This window comes from Wolffia australiana, chromosome 10, assembly GCF_029677425.1.
Source record: "Wolffia australiana isolate 7733 chromosome 10, ASM2967742v1".
In the NCBI taxonomy this organism is placed as follows: domain Eukaryota; kingdom Viridiplantae; phylum Streptophyta; class Magnoliopsida; order Alismatales; family Araceae; genus Wolffia; species Wolffia australiana.
The window spans coordinates 3,304,699-3,319,564 of record NC_135844.1 but is presented as its reverse complement, the minus strand read 5'-3'; the positions used below and the strand labels follow the sequence as shown (position 1 = coordinate 3,319,564).

Genomic DNA, 14,866 nt, shown 5'->3' with positions numbered 1-14,866 from the left:
TCAGAAATTTTTGAGACATAAAAAGTAAAAAGTGTCATGTAGCATCTACAAAGAAATGGTAGGGTATAAGAATAATATTTTAATTTTCAGATTATATTTAAATAACTTTCTCATAGGTATTGATATATTTATGTAGACAACTGAACCTGATACCCAATTGTATAATAAAATATTCTAAATGTACAACTGAATAACTCCAAAAAATAAAAAAATGCACACTTTTCATGCATGATATTAGCTCAAGGTTGGTAAAAATATTTTCATTTCATTAAACATTATGTATATTATGTGGCCGTCAAGACAAATCACACTACCATGTTTGAGGTAAGTTCATTATTATTCTAGTGTGATGTTTATAATGAATTCCATGAATACATGCAGTGACATAGTGAATTATAATGAGATCATAATACAGAGATCACTAGTCTTTAAACATATATACAAAATATTCTTATTTGATGGATGGTTGAGATGGACATTGAATTATCTGAATGGAATAGCACTAACTGGTCCTACTTATACGATAAGTATAGCTGATCATATGGTTATTAGTGTGGTTCCACTAAGGACACATAGTGGGTTTTCTTTAGAGAAAGAGTTCACTGAATTGATCTGTAAGAATCCCTGAATGGTATCATACTAAACATCAATCAGGTTGATTCATATGACACTTGTATAAGTGATCCACTGACTTGCGACACCAAGGACATCTCATGAATGAACAAATTAGGGTTTGAAGATCAATCATACCCAAAGTTGTTTGCGCAAATGATGGACTATACATATAAGATAACCGACAATAATAAGGGTCCCATGAGAGATTTCAAACACTACTCGATATCTTATAGAGCATAAGGTGTAGCTTGGCATCCCATTGGCTGGAAACTTAACCTATCGATTAGGTTAAATCAATCCTTAGGTAATTAATCTATGTTTTAATATAGTTCATTATTAAGGTTTGACAATAATTTTTATTGGGCCACTAAAGTTATTAACTAGAATTATACAAGGGTCTAGAGGGTCATACGCATAAGATCATAGGGGCATTGGTGAATATATATTCCATTTTATGGGGTTTTTGAGATAAACTTAAATAAAATGTAAATAGGGAAGGGGCAATCATTTCAAGCACCCAAGCCAGCCAGAATTGAAAGGCCCCCCTTTCTCCACTCTGATCTCTTCTTTATTCAACTAAGGAAAGTGTCTTCAAGGAGAGTTGGAGAATAAGAAGCAGATATGCAAGGCTAACGTGATCGTGTGGATACTTCTAGAAGCTGGACATGTGAACGGCTTCAGAACAATCTCAACGAGAGCAAGTCAAGGGTGGAACAAGTTCCCCATAAGGTACATCTAATGTATGAATTTATGGTTCGATTGAGAATTGATTCATGCTTTTGTATCATGGAAACCATGATTCCCATCGTTGAACTAAGGCAAAGAACTCAACAAAACATGCCCTCCATTTGAAAACTTATATAATGAAAACATAATGTTTTTGGCCTATTTATTAGGTGCATCTATTATTTGTGGCAACCTTGTCCAATGATTCGAATCCCCAGCTCATTAATCTAGCTTCTTTGTCCTTGTTGAAAACTTATCGACTGAGATTCAGAGGTATGATTAACACATTACATTATTTTTATTTATTTTTCATTTTTTATTGGCTTCTGAACATGGGGCTTCATTTTGATGATATCACACTAAAGGGGACTTGCTACTGTCATGTCCATATCATCAATCTCGAATTAGCTATTTGATTCAGATTATGTCATCTTGCATTATAAGCCATGGTATTTATTTTGACCTGCAGGATACATCTAGCGACAGCTGATAGGAATGAGAATCATTGACCATAGATTTTCTGAACCGCACTATTCAGACTATGGAATTGATCACTTATCCATCAAATTTTAATAAGTGATATACAGTAGCAATGTGAGACTCTGATGCAAATCAATCATAAAATTGATCAAAACTGAAAAAATAGAAAACAAACATAGTGGGACAATAAATCCAACACTGACAATAGTACTAGTGGTATGATATATAAAATATATATATATGTACAATAAAAACAGTAACAAAAGGTGAACTGAGAGGAATGATAAAATAATAGAATTTACTCTGAAATACTGGATTATGCAACCATCGTGTTATCAAGCAAGTGCTTTCGTTGTGAATATTGAAGTTTACATAATATAATTTTTATAAGATAATTGAAAATGTTATATTTCATTTATTAAATTTTAATAGTGGCATAATATCAAGTATTTTATAAAAAAATCTGTTTTTTTTGAAGTAGTGTCCATGAATAATTCTGTAATTCATCATTTGTCTCGCATAGCCTGCACACAATACTTATTAAATGAAGATGGCACGGGGAAATCAAGAGGTGGAAATAAGATAATGATATAAAATATTTCATCTCTTGTGCAAGTGTTGAATGATTCATAATTAAACCAATCAGTAAAATGCCACGTAACTTTCAACCAATCACAACCCGCCATACTGCATAAGGAGAGAGAAAATCAAACCAACCGATAAGACTCACTTCATTCTCAAATCAATCATAACACGACATGCCACGTCACACATAAAGCAACCCATTTACACATGAAACATGACTTTGAATCAAAATAACAAGAAAATAAATCAAGAGCTAAGTTCAAATATGGAGCGTAGTAAACCATCCACCACCCCTGTGATTTACCAATGTCATCTTCCACAAAAAACTATTCATATGATTATAATATGGATTAGGTAAATAATAGGCTCTCTTAAATACCTTACAAGACAAGACATCGCTTTAACAATAAACAAAGCCTGTCAAAAGATGTACTCACCTGATATTTATGATTGGAAGACATTGAAACATTTAGTAATCTAAAAGAACATTTCTCAAAGGATTACTTACTCATAACAAATCAGATCTCACAATCAATATGTTTAGAGATGCAGACTAGGAAGGAGATAAAGTGATGGAAGACCCACCAGAGCTTTCCTATGCTATAGAGGCAAAACTTGATCTCCTGAAGCAGCAAGAAGCAACAAACAATTGTCATATCCAGCACTGAACCCGAATACAAATCACTGTCAGATTCTGTTAACCTAGGTGCTATGGATTCATTCTCTCATGCCCGCCCCATTTTATGTTGCTTACAACATAGGGCCCACATAGTTGTAAATCCAGCTTTTCATGCCTGGAAAAAGCACAAAGATATCAACTTCCATTTCGCTTACAAGAAAAATGCAGGAAAGACTGCAAATTCAACCTTTCTCTAATGAAGGTCAACTAGCTGATATTGCCACAAAACCTCTATATAAATCCCGCTTACATCAGTTACAGGACAAGCTCAATGTCTCTCCTAAATCAAATGACGATGGGTATTGGGGATTCGGCAACTCGCAACCCAAATTTCAGCTTACTCCACAATTGCTTTCACTAATAGGAACTGATTTAAAGAGTAAGAGTACCCGCTACAAAAAGAAGCTTACCATATATTCATAAAGAGAACTAGCTGGCAGGATTAAATCTAAGTTGAAACATAAAAAGGATCAATAATAGAGGTCCAGGATTAAATATTATATAGGAAACACATAGACGACTAGGATTTATCTAAATCTAGCTGTTATAATCCAATGTAACTGCGAAGATTAAAAGATATACTATTTTGTAACTTTCTGTTATTTCCATAAACTATTTTTTACTATAACAGTGAGCCTATGTAACATATAAGTCATGCAGATAAATGATCAGATTAACAATCTCTCTCTCTCTCTCTCTCTCTCTCTCTCTCTCTCTCTCTCTCTCTCTCTCTCTCTCTCTCTCTCTCTCTCTCTCTCTCTCTCTCTCTCTCTCTCTCTCTCTCTCTCTCTCTCTCTCTCTCTCTCTCTCTCTCTCTCTCTCTCTCTCTCTCTCTCTCTCTCTCTCTCTCTCTCTCTCTCTCTCTCTCTCTCTCTCTCTCTCTCTCTCTCTCTCTCTCTCTCTCTCTCTCTCTCTCTCTCTCTCTCTCTCGATCGAGATCTCTCGAGATCTTTTCACCAACGAGTCAACTTCACGATAACAAAGGTCAGCAGTGGACCCTGTTCGTGATAATTCCGTTCCCCGTTGATCAACAACTCGGTCAAGATGAAACGATCATGCGGAGGACCGTCTCACTCAGGAAACTCCAAACACAGTCATACGTTCCCACCATTCCTACCTATCCTGTTGAAAACGCAGCTAATTTATCATAGCGAGCCAAAGCAGAAAAAAAATTGAAATATCGTCTGAGAAAACGCGCAAGTAGGAAGGACAAGTTATTTTAAAGGGTGCAACGTCGCCAGCTGAAGCAAAGAAGAATACATGGCTTGTAGGAGCAACTCTCTTGCCGGGGTTGTTCTTGTTTTCCTTCTCATATCTGGTGGCTTCTACAGCAGTGTATTGGGAGATCGTCCAAGTCTTCAAGAAACTCTACACAAGCAGGAGCTGATGACAAAGATGATAGTAAGGCGGGTTAAAGTGGGAAGGAGGTTTATGAGTCGTCCTCTGCCTCCAAGCAGAAATCCCCCATCCAACTCGATTCTGTAAGAAGATTTCAGATAAATCAAGATCCAAGAGAATAATGATATGAAGAGAGACGGAGAGACCGCAATGATGTAGTAAATATCTTTGTATTTGTTGAGATTCAAGGAGTATTTCAAGGTGTTGCTGATATTGGTTTGATTAAGCTTTGTGTTTCTGTTTTAAGACTTAATATTAGTTACGTAAGACGTATTGTTATTGGATGTGGGGGTTTTGATTTAAGTTGCACAATTAGTTGGGCATATCTTGATTGGTCTGCAGAAGTTTTTTATTTTGACTTTCTATGATATTATTGTAAATCACAGAACTCTTTCGCTGATTTACTGCATATCTTAATATTTTTAGAGATTCATCAAGTATTCTAAGGTGTTGTTGATCTTGGTTTGATTAAGTTGCGTGTTTCTGTTTTAAGACTTAATCTTTGCTATCAAACTGTTCTTGTTATTGGATGTTGGATGTTTGCTCAATAAGCTATGTGTATCTTGATTGGACTATAGAACATTTTTTATCTGAACTTTCACTAATATCATTGTAGAGTTTTTTTTCTTTTTTTAATCAAATTGCGGGGCTACACGTATGTGCCATGTGTGCTACACCTATGTACTACATATATTTGTGTGTGTCATGTGTACTGCCGAGATTGTTGACTTCTCTAATTCCCTTTTTTATTATTCCCTCTTTCGGTTATCATATCTCCTTATTCTCTATTTCAATCACGTATTTTTTCTGTTGCTCCATATTGATTGGTCAGCATTTGACGAATCAGATGTCGATACTTGGCGATGAATTTTTAAGACAAAAAATATTTAAATTTTTCATGATAAAAGTAATACCCAATCATAAAAATGTAATGAATATATATCTTGACTTTAATAATTAATATCTCTATAATATACGGTCAAATTTTCATAAAAATATTTTCTGAATCAGAAAATTAATTTCTTTAAAAATATGATGTTAAAAAATACCATTAAATCCAAAAAATCAGAATATCACTCTAAAAATAAGTGTAATTGTTTAAAGGTTGATAACACTGATTTACAATTGCTTTAATGCATATACATGTGTAAATTTCACAAAAATAACCCAATAATCTATGTGTTATCATGATTCATATAGCTCGATTAGTTGTGCATATATTGATTGGTCTATGGAGCTAATGTTTGTATTTCTAGAGATTCAATGAGTACTTAATGTTGTAGTTGATCTTGCTTTGATTAAGTTGTGTGTTTCATTTTTAAGACTCAATCTTAGCTTCATAAATGTTCTTGTTTTTGGATGTGGGGTGTGTTATTTATGCTGCTCAGTTGTGCATATCTTGATTGGCCAATACAATTCATGCGGTATAAAGAAATTTATGAGAAAACTTAACCTTATACCTCTGTAATAACGAGCTGTATAAAATATAATTCTCTTCAGTAGTAGATTTGTGTGTATATTTCACAGAAATGTGAATCCAAATAAGTTGATAAAATAGGTGGAAGATATTTGATTAAGGTTAGTATTTCCACAGTTTTTCTAGACAAGACATGCCCTAGATACAAGAAGAAAACCCACTTGATATGGTCATCCACACTTGATATGCCCTATATTCAAATATCTTGGATAGATATTTCAATGTTTGCATGGCTTAAAGGCGGATTGCTTTAATAAAAATTATAGAACATCCCATTTTATGAGATACAAGCAAGAGGCTTCAAAAACCCGTGGGTATATAAAAGTAAACTTTTTTCCACCAAAAAAAAAAAATACATTATCTTGAGTTGTATCTTCCTAAAGAGGTTGTAGATCAAGAAATAAACTAAGACCATGATTATTCAAAATTTTAGGTTAGGTGGAACTCTATCAAAACAAAAAACCATGTTCAAGGAAGAACTACACAATAAGGTGAAAAGATAAATCTTTATTTCCCACTCCTAAAGTCCACTGAAATATCCAATCAGTGAGGCATCAAGAGGCAACTAGATTGGGTACTTCTTATACTCTCCTTTATCTAGTGGGCATGGTACTGTAGACTATGGGCTTGACAGTGGGTTGTGATACGACCCCGGCGTATCTAGGCCTTTTTCATCATTTAACCCAATACGGGCATTTAGGTCATTTGGACCTTTTGTAGTCCCTTTAAATAGAGCAGCCCTCCCTTGAGGACGGCAGCCAAGAAGTATCACAAAGAATGTGTTTGGCTCCCTCTAGCGACGTCCATTCTGCCTGACCCCTCTCGTAGATGACGTCCATTCTGCCTGCCCTCATCCTGCCGTAGTCCATCCTGGCACGCCGACGACCATCTCGGCAACTTCTCCCTCCCGTCTCGTCTTCTCCCCGTACAGACCAGCAGGTTCGTATCAGGTTGCATGTGGATTGCAAAAGTCCCAAAAAAACTGGCACTCCATATGGTTGTCAAGTGGCAAAGTTTTGCAGATTTATGAACTGATTTGGATAGCCCAACACAGTCAACAAGGCTTAGTCGACAATTGAGGCTTAAGTGAGAAAATAACTGATTCTTGAAAAGCTAAGTATTGCAAATAGTCCCGTCTAAGGTCATTATACACCTTTTGATGAATGATAATTTTGCCCGCTTAGTGGCACATGTAGCTGTATCCGGTTGTCATGAGGACAAGAACTCGCGGTTTAAAAGTTATTGAGGATGTGTTCGCTCACTCTTCTTCTCTCTTTTCCACTTCTATCTCTCCGATTCTCTCTTTTTCCCTTGTCCTATTTCATGGGATCATAACAATGATACATACAATAAAAGATGTGCCTTGAATGTGTTCTCAAGTCCACCAAAAAAAAGAGTCATTGTTCCATCCTAAAATGCAAATGCCAGTAAATTCTGAGCAATTTTGCTTGGGTTTTCTTATAGATATTAATAGTTTATTCACAGATACTCTGGGCTAGATGTATTGGTGAGATGATCTCTAAGTGAGTCGAGAGTATGATTTTTAGTAGAGTTCTGAGGTGCCAATTGAAGAATCCTGCCAACCTGAAACAGGCACAGGTGTGCAACACAAGAATTAGTGGTCATGTAACATCGAGAGACTAGGTTAATGTACATAGCAACCCTAATTTCCCATTCATCCTAGAGCCAGACAAAATAATGCTCATACAAAGTTCAATTACTAACATAAAAACTTGGCCTCAGCAAGTGATAAAAACCTCTCTATGACTTACCAAGGCAAATGTCGAAAGGAGTATCTACGTCACGTGCCAGCCTGGAGCACGAGTGGCCAACGGAATGAGTAGTACCAGGAGCAGAAGTGAATAAAGAGGGGTCTCAGTGGAGGCAGAAGGCTACGCATTCTTCCAGAGTTGGTTACAGTTACGGGATATTCTCTCGGGAAGGAAGGGGCCGATACGGCTCGTTCCACCACCACCGCAGGGAGGGAGCCAATCTGGTCTCGCCTGCATCTACCTAGTTTTCTTGTGCGATTCTTCTCAGACTCATTGAGGAGCTACTGTCTCTCATCCTTGTTCTCTCGAACCAAGTTCATTTTCTTGAAGTCATAGTTCTTATAAATTCCGATCGAGTTGAGCTTTAATTGCTGCATTGTTGGGTCTTACAACATACAACGTCTGAGGGAGGGTTCTACCAATCAGATCCCAGCTTGGTCCAAGAAAAATAATCTAAACTACCAAAAACTGCAGTCTGAGTGGTCAAGTCAAGAAGCCCGGTCAAAAAACCATCAACCCAATGCAAAGTCAACCCAATCCAAAGTCAAACCAACCCAAAGTCAACCCAACCCCCTGACATGCCCTCTCAGTCAGGTCAGCTCGATAGACTCACACGACGGGGCTGTAGGGACAATAAAGACCCGACATTAGGTCGGGCCGCCCCCAACCTGCTCTCTTGGGTGGCTCATTTTTGTCAACCCACAGGTTGGTTCGGCCATCCCGATGCAACAATCAAACCCAATCAAGACTTTCACAAGCAGAGAGAGGGCTCCTAACTGTGAAAGTTTAGATAATTGACAGGGAGAGAGAGAGAGAAGGCAGGGCGACGGGTGGAGCCTGCCATTCTTAAACCATAGTAGAATAGGTCATTGTTAACTTCACTATATCCGCCTTAAATAGACAGATATAGACATACAATTCCAAATAAAAACCCGCAGCTAATGTAGGGAGTGGCATTTTAACCCTGCAGTCTAATACTAAGTTCCTCAGATCAGACAGTCTTCAAAATTCGATAATCAGGAGAATAAGAGATGTATTCACTGAGAGAAGGTGTACAATACAGGCAGGCAAATAAAATTTCAATGACACCATGAATATCGCACATATCTATTAACTAAATTTTACATACCTAAAACCCCCTTTTCAGGGTCCAGTGGAAGTTTCTGCTTGGGATGATGCATCAAAAGAGATTTTGCCCCCATCGTCAAGCTTGGATCGAGATCTCTGCTGCATGAGATTGAGCTGATCAACGAACAGTAGGTTTCTCAGATGCTCTAGTTGTAGCCACTCTCTCTCCATCAGCAGTTCTAGATTCTCAAAATGGATGATTTTCTCCAACATTCTCTTCATCTGCACCAAAGGATTTTTTTCCAAAAAGTAAATAGACGCCAGCCGAGCGGTTAAAATGATCAAAACAAATATAATAATTTAATGAACCTGCACCCCAACGATCTGAGAGAGAGATTCTTTCACATCATGTCGTTCCTTTGTCAGCAGAACTTTTGCCTCTGAAATCACAGAATCCTGATCTTCTGAAAGAACTTTGCCTGTTCAGAAAAGTTTTTGAGAAATTAGTGTCAGGTGTCTCTCTGTGCCAATGTTTTTCCCTCGCTATTTATCATTTTCCCTCTCTCTCACAGCGCTTATTCTTCTGTCTCACACAATTATTCTTTCCCTCTTACTCTATCGATCTTTTTCTCTCTCTCATCTACTTACGGTTCTTTTGCACTAATCTTGCTCTCTATCTCACTGCTAATATTCTCCTCTCTTTCTACACCCACAGAGGGATGAAATAGAGGACACCCTATCAACAATTATCTACTCTACCAAAAAAAAGAAAGAATACAGGGAAAGGGACTTGAGTCCACCATATGGTAGGTTCTATGATGCAACATAGTTTTCTATAATAGAAATACAACTCAAAAAATCTGATTCTAGAAAGAGGAAGTTACCATCTCCATATTTGTCTGTCGTCTCCAGGCGTGAATTGTTTCCATCCACCTCATCTAGAGCAGCAATAGCTGCTCTTGATGCAGCTTCAACAATACTGGAACCCGCTACGGTTGCCAGGAAAGCTACCTGAGAGCCCATCATTAATTAGATAGAGTTGACAATATTTTAATGGAATCTTAATATTTAAAAGTCAGCTTAGTTATGACCAGCACAAAAAAGTTTCGCCAAAATAAAAATCATAAATGAAAAAGAAGATCCAGCCAGCCAAAATGAACTTGAAATCTATTTATTGCCTGCAGACAACATTTTACTATACTTAGAATCTTTGAAGACCTCCATTGTCTGATGAAACCTTTCCAGTACTTTTTCAAAGAAAATAACAAGATTCCACACAAACCAAGATTGCAATGAACACAAGCCAAGATTCCACGCACAAAATATTGTGGTCAACATCAGCTTGAAGGGGAAAAGTTTGAGGAGAACTAATAGAATCAAGTTTTGAGCACTCCGTTGATGAAGCATCTCCAAATAAAGAGACAACGAAATGCATTCAACTTGAAATCCCTCAAAAAATAATTGATGAGAAATAATATTATTATGTCATTAACCATTGAAAAAATTCAAGAAAATGAAAATGGTCAATGAACCAACATTCAAGAAAAAAAGGAAGAGCTAAGAGCAAAGGAATCAGGATGTTCTTAAAAAGCAATTAAGAAACAAAATCAGTGTCCAATAAACTTTCAAACAAATTAAAGAAACTGAAAGTCGTTAATGAACCAACATGCAAGAAAAAAATATGTAAGAGTTAAAAATAGGACAACGCGAACTCCTAACTCTTAAGAGACATGGTTTGATAACTTACATCAGGTAGATCACTTTGAAAGTATATTTTCATCGCAAAATTAACTTTAAGTGAATGTAGAAACAAAATCACAGTGTAAGAAAATATTGAAATAACTCAAAAAACGAAAGAGATTGATGAACCAACAAGCAAGAAATAAAATTAAGATAAAAGAGAAGGTTAATCAGACTCATGCGCAGACCTGAGACATCAATGGATTACTCGCATCTGCTAGATAAGTCAAAATAAATAAATAAATAAAATAAAATATTAAAAACCCATACATAATGACATTTAAAAGACTTCCCACCACAGGTAATACTTTCAAAAAAAGAGTTAAGAAAAGGGTAATGTGATTTCCAACAACTTATTCAAGAACCTGAAACATTATTTGATAACTCGGATCTACTAGATAACTCAAAATAAATAAAAAATACTAAAAAGATACAGATAAAATGATTCAAAAGATTTCCCGCCACAGATACTACTTTCAAAAAAAAGATTTAATAAAAGTTTAATGAGATTTCCCACCACTTATCCACAAACCTGAGACATGATTGGATTACTTGCATCCAACAGAGGTGATAAAGAGGGAGAAGACTTCTGAACCGAGTCCTCAAAATCACACTCCACAGATTTCTCCATAAATTGTTCTGCAAATGGAAGCTGAATGAACCTCTTCACACAGTCTTTCTCGCTCTTCCCTCCTCCCACATGTTCAGCCACTCTCTTCCAGTCATCTCTGTACAGTAACAAAGCCTCAAGAAGATGAAGAACATCTTTATCGGTCCAATCTCTCTTCTTATCATCGGCATTGCCACCGACATCGATTCGCTTGAAATCAGCATGAGTTAAACCCCCTTTAAAGCTTCCACGAACAAAGCATCGCGCACAGAGAACGAGTTCTGGCACCTTCAAAAAACCCATAAAACAAGAAATCAAACAATAATTAAACTAAATTTCAAAGAAATTATGAACCAAACCTTCTCGGTGGCGAAGCAAACTATATTGCAATCGGTTTTACAAGAAGTACAAAGAGATTTAGCACTGCCCAGTAGCTTCTTGGCCCCTTCTTCCGTGGTTCTCCTCTCCTTTTCTTCCAACAATGCCTTAACTTGCTTCTCAGAAGCGGTATAATTTATCAATCCCCATGTTTCTAGAAAATCAAACACTCTGCGCACAGATCCAACATCACCCACAATGGCCTTTCGCACCTCAGTGAAGGTGATCTTCCTCGAAGGATTCTCTCTGAACCGTCTGATGATGAAATCTCTGTAGTACAAGTACAAGCTAGGGTTCTTCAGCGGCGACTTACGCTCGAAAAATTCAGGCAACATCCGTCGCTCGGTAGCGTGGATTTCTCCGAAAGAGAACCATCCTGGGAAGAATCAAGGAAATACTAGTAAAAATTGCAAATTTAAGGAAAATTCTTGAAGGATTCTTACTGGAGTGGCTTGGGATGGTGATGGTGATGGAGACGGCGGAAGAGGGCTCTGTAGAACACGGGTTTTTCTCCTTGATCGAAGCTGGGGATTCGGTTTTCACTGTAGTTTCAGGTAAATTGTTGGGGAATTGTGGAGAAGAAGGGAAGATCTTGCTGCCTGCTATCTGAGGCGTGGGAGTCGTCGGCGATGGAGGCGATGGCGGCAGTGTCGCCATGAGAGCTGCAACGAGAAGATCAAAGAAGAAGAGAAATTTGAAGTTTTTGAACCCTTTCAGCTATATTAATATATATCAAATTGAGTTCATATGAACTCTTTTTTGAGAAATATATGAAAAAATAGTATTACCACTTTTAAAATATGTGAAAGATTGTATTATGGCTTTTCGAATGTGAGAAAAAATAATATTATCCCTTTTCGAAAATGTGAAAAATTAGTGTATGTATATAATTGAGCCTATATGAACACCTTTGTGAGAAATACTTCCTGACCATGTGAATATGTAAAAAAATAGTATTATATTTTTTTTACTATGTGAAAAAATAGTATTATCACTTTTTGAATATATGAAATGATAGTATTATCACTTTTTTTAATATGCGAAAAAATAGTAATATTACTTTTTGAATGTATTAAAAAAAAGTATTATCCCTTTTCGAAAATGTGAAAAATTAGTATATATATATATAATTGAGCTTATATGAACACCTTTGTGAGAAATACTCTCTGACCATGTGAATATGTGAAAAAATTGTATTATGCCTTTTCGAATATGAGAAAAAATAATATTATCCCTTTTCAAAAATGTGAAAAAATTAGTATATATATATATATATATAATTGAGCTTATATGAACACCTTTGTGAGAAATACTCTCTGACCATGTGAATATGTGAAAAAATAGTGTTATAAAATTTTTTTACTATGTGAAAAATTAGTATTATCACTTTTTGAATATGTGAAATGATAGTATAATCACTTTTTGAATATGTTAAAAAATAATATTATCCCTTTTCGAAAATGTGAAAAATTAGTATACATATATAATTGAGCTTATATGAAAACCTTTGTGAGTAATACTCTCTGACCATGTGAATATGTGAAAAAAATGTATTATGGCTTTTCGAATACGAGAAAAAATAATATTATCCCTTTTCGAAAATGTGAAAAATTAGTATACATATATAATTGAGCTTATATGAACACTTTTGTGAGAAATACTCCCTGACCATGTGAATATGTGAAAAAATAGTATTATCACTTCTTGAATATGTGAAATGATAGTATTATCACTTTTTGAATATGTGAAAAAATAGTATTATCACTTTTTGAATATGTGAAAAGATAATATTATCACTTTTGGAATATGTGAAAAAATAGTATTATCACTTTTTGAATATGTGAAAAAATAGTATTATCAACTTTTTAATATGTGGGAAAATAGTGCTATTCCAGTTCTAGCAGAACCATTTATATAAAACTGACAGTATGAGGTGTACCTTATAAATACTTACTTGAATAAGAAGAAGAGTTATTTGAGGTTTTTGAACCCTTTGAGCTTTTTATGTATAAAATTCAACAATTGTGAACCCCTCTTTGAGAATTACTCCCTGAATACCTGCAGAAAAGCCCTTTAGGGATGTGAAAACGTAGTATAATTGAATTTCTAGCAGAACCATCTATATGAAACTGATAATATATGAGTACCTTATAAATACTTGAAGAAGAAGAAAATTTTGAAGTTTTGAACCCTCTGAGAAATATATAAAATTGAAAATATGTGAACCCGTTTTGAGAATTGCTCTCTTAATATCTGCAGAAAAACCCTTTTGGGGATATGAAAAAATTTATCATTTTTTTGACCTATTTGGTGGTGTGAAAATTTGTTAAGATGGACTAAGCTACTTAGGATGAGCTTTGATACAAAAAAGAAAAAGAGATATACATAATAGTCACTACAGTTCAGAAAACTTATTTTCATACAAACATTCGGACTTAACAGGACAAGAGTGGCAGTTACCTCAGAGATTCTATAGGCAATAAGAAACTTCATGTTGTGGCTTTTTAAGAGTCAGATTTGGTGCTAGTGGTTGGATTTATTTATTCATTGGATTGCTTTATTCTGTGCCTGCTATGCTCCTGAGAATAATAAAATAGATCGATTAGTTCTAAGTGAGCATTGGTTTTTTTTCACCAGGAAAGACATTGAATGCACTGTATCGAATGGTCTCTCGAAGAAGTGTAAACAACTCTCTCCAAGAGTTCGGTTGAGTCCTGATGCGGAACTCTTTAAAGAGATAAATTAATTACCTCTTCTTATTAAAGTTGTTTCAATGGGTGAGAGTTTTATGATGAAGTACAAAACCTTGCTTCTTGAAAGCAATGCACATAATTTAATAAGTCAAAGGTTTTCTGAAAATGAGACTTTAGAAGCGGAGCTAAGAAGTAACTTTAGGTGTGACTATAGGAGAAATATGTGTAGAAGTAAATGTGCAATTATACGAGCAGGAGCAGAAGTGAGGTGAAAATTTGTGAGCAGAAGCAAAAGTGGGAGTGAAATAAAGTCAAAATTGGGCCTTTTGACTCCAACAGGAAAACACAAACTATGGGAACAACTCCATGATCTAGAGAATTTGAATTCTTCTAAGGCAAAGCACATCATTTCCAGATTGATGAACAAATATTTTGATGAAGGTTCTAAAGTGTTGTTTGAAGGTTATCCAACATTATCCAAGAGAATATTTTGAAGCTCAGCATATTTAAATATAGAATGTTTCAATCTCTCATTTTTTATTGCTCTTGGTTTTTTTAATGTCACCCTGTGGATAAAGGTCTATTTATTTCTCAAAGTTTCATGAATAAAAAATTTAATGCTCCACTAAATACTGAGGAATTTTT

The 14,866-nt window shown here is 35.6% G+C and overlaps 1 protein-coding gene across 2 annotated transcripts; it reads right to left on the bottom strand.

Annotated features, from left to right (window-relative positions):
• Positions 1–7,305: 7,305 nt before the first annotated feature.
• On the bottom strand, positions 7,306–12,217 carry SWI3B (switch subunit 3). 2 transcript variants are annotated; one of them, XM_078582139.1, is made up of 8 exons: positions 11,972–12,217; positions 11,741–11,904; positions 11,510–11,644; positions 11,073–11,438; positions 9,685–9,811; positions 9,170–9,279; positions 8,862–9,082; positions 7,306–7,544 (listed from the first exon to the last, which is right to left on the bottom strand). In XM_078582139.1, the coding sequence occupies exons 1-7, from the start codon at positions 12,183–12,185 to the stop codon at positions 8,876–8,878; spliced, it is 1,323 nt and encodes a 440-aa protein (XP_078438265.1). In that variant the 5' UTR covers positions 12,186–12,217; the 3' UTR covers positions 7,306–7,544; positions 8,862–8,875. The 2 variants fall into 2 exon arrangements, with proteins under 2 accessions (XP_078438265.1, XP_078438264.1); XM_078582138.1 differs by having other exon boundaries at positions 11,510–11,904.
• Between the last annotated feature and the right edge of the window lie 2,649 nt (positions 12,218–14,866).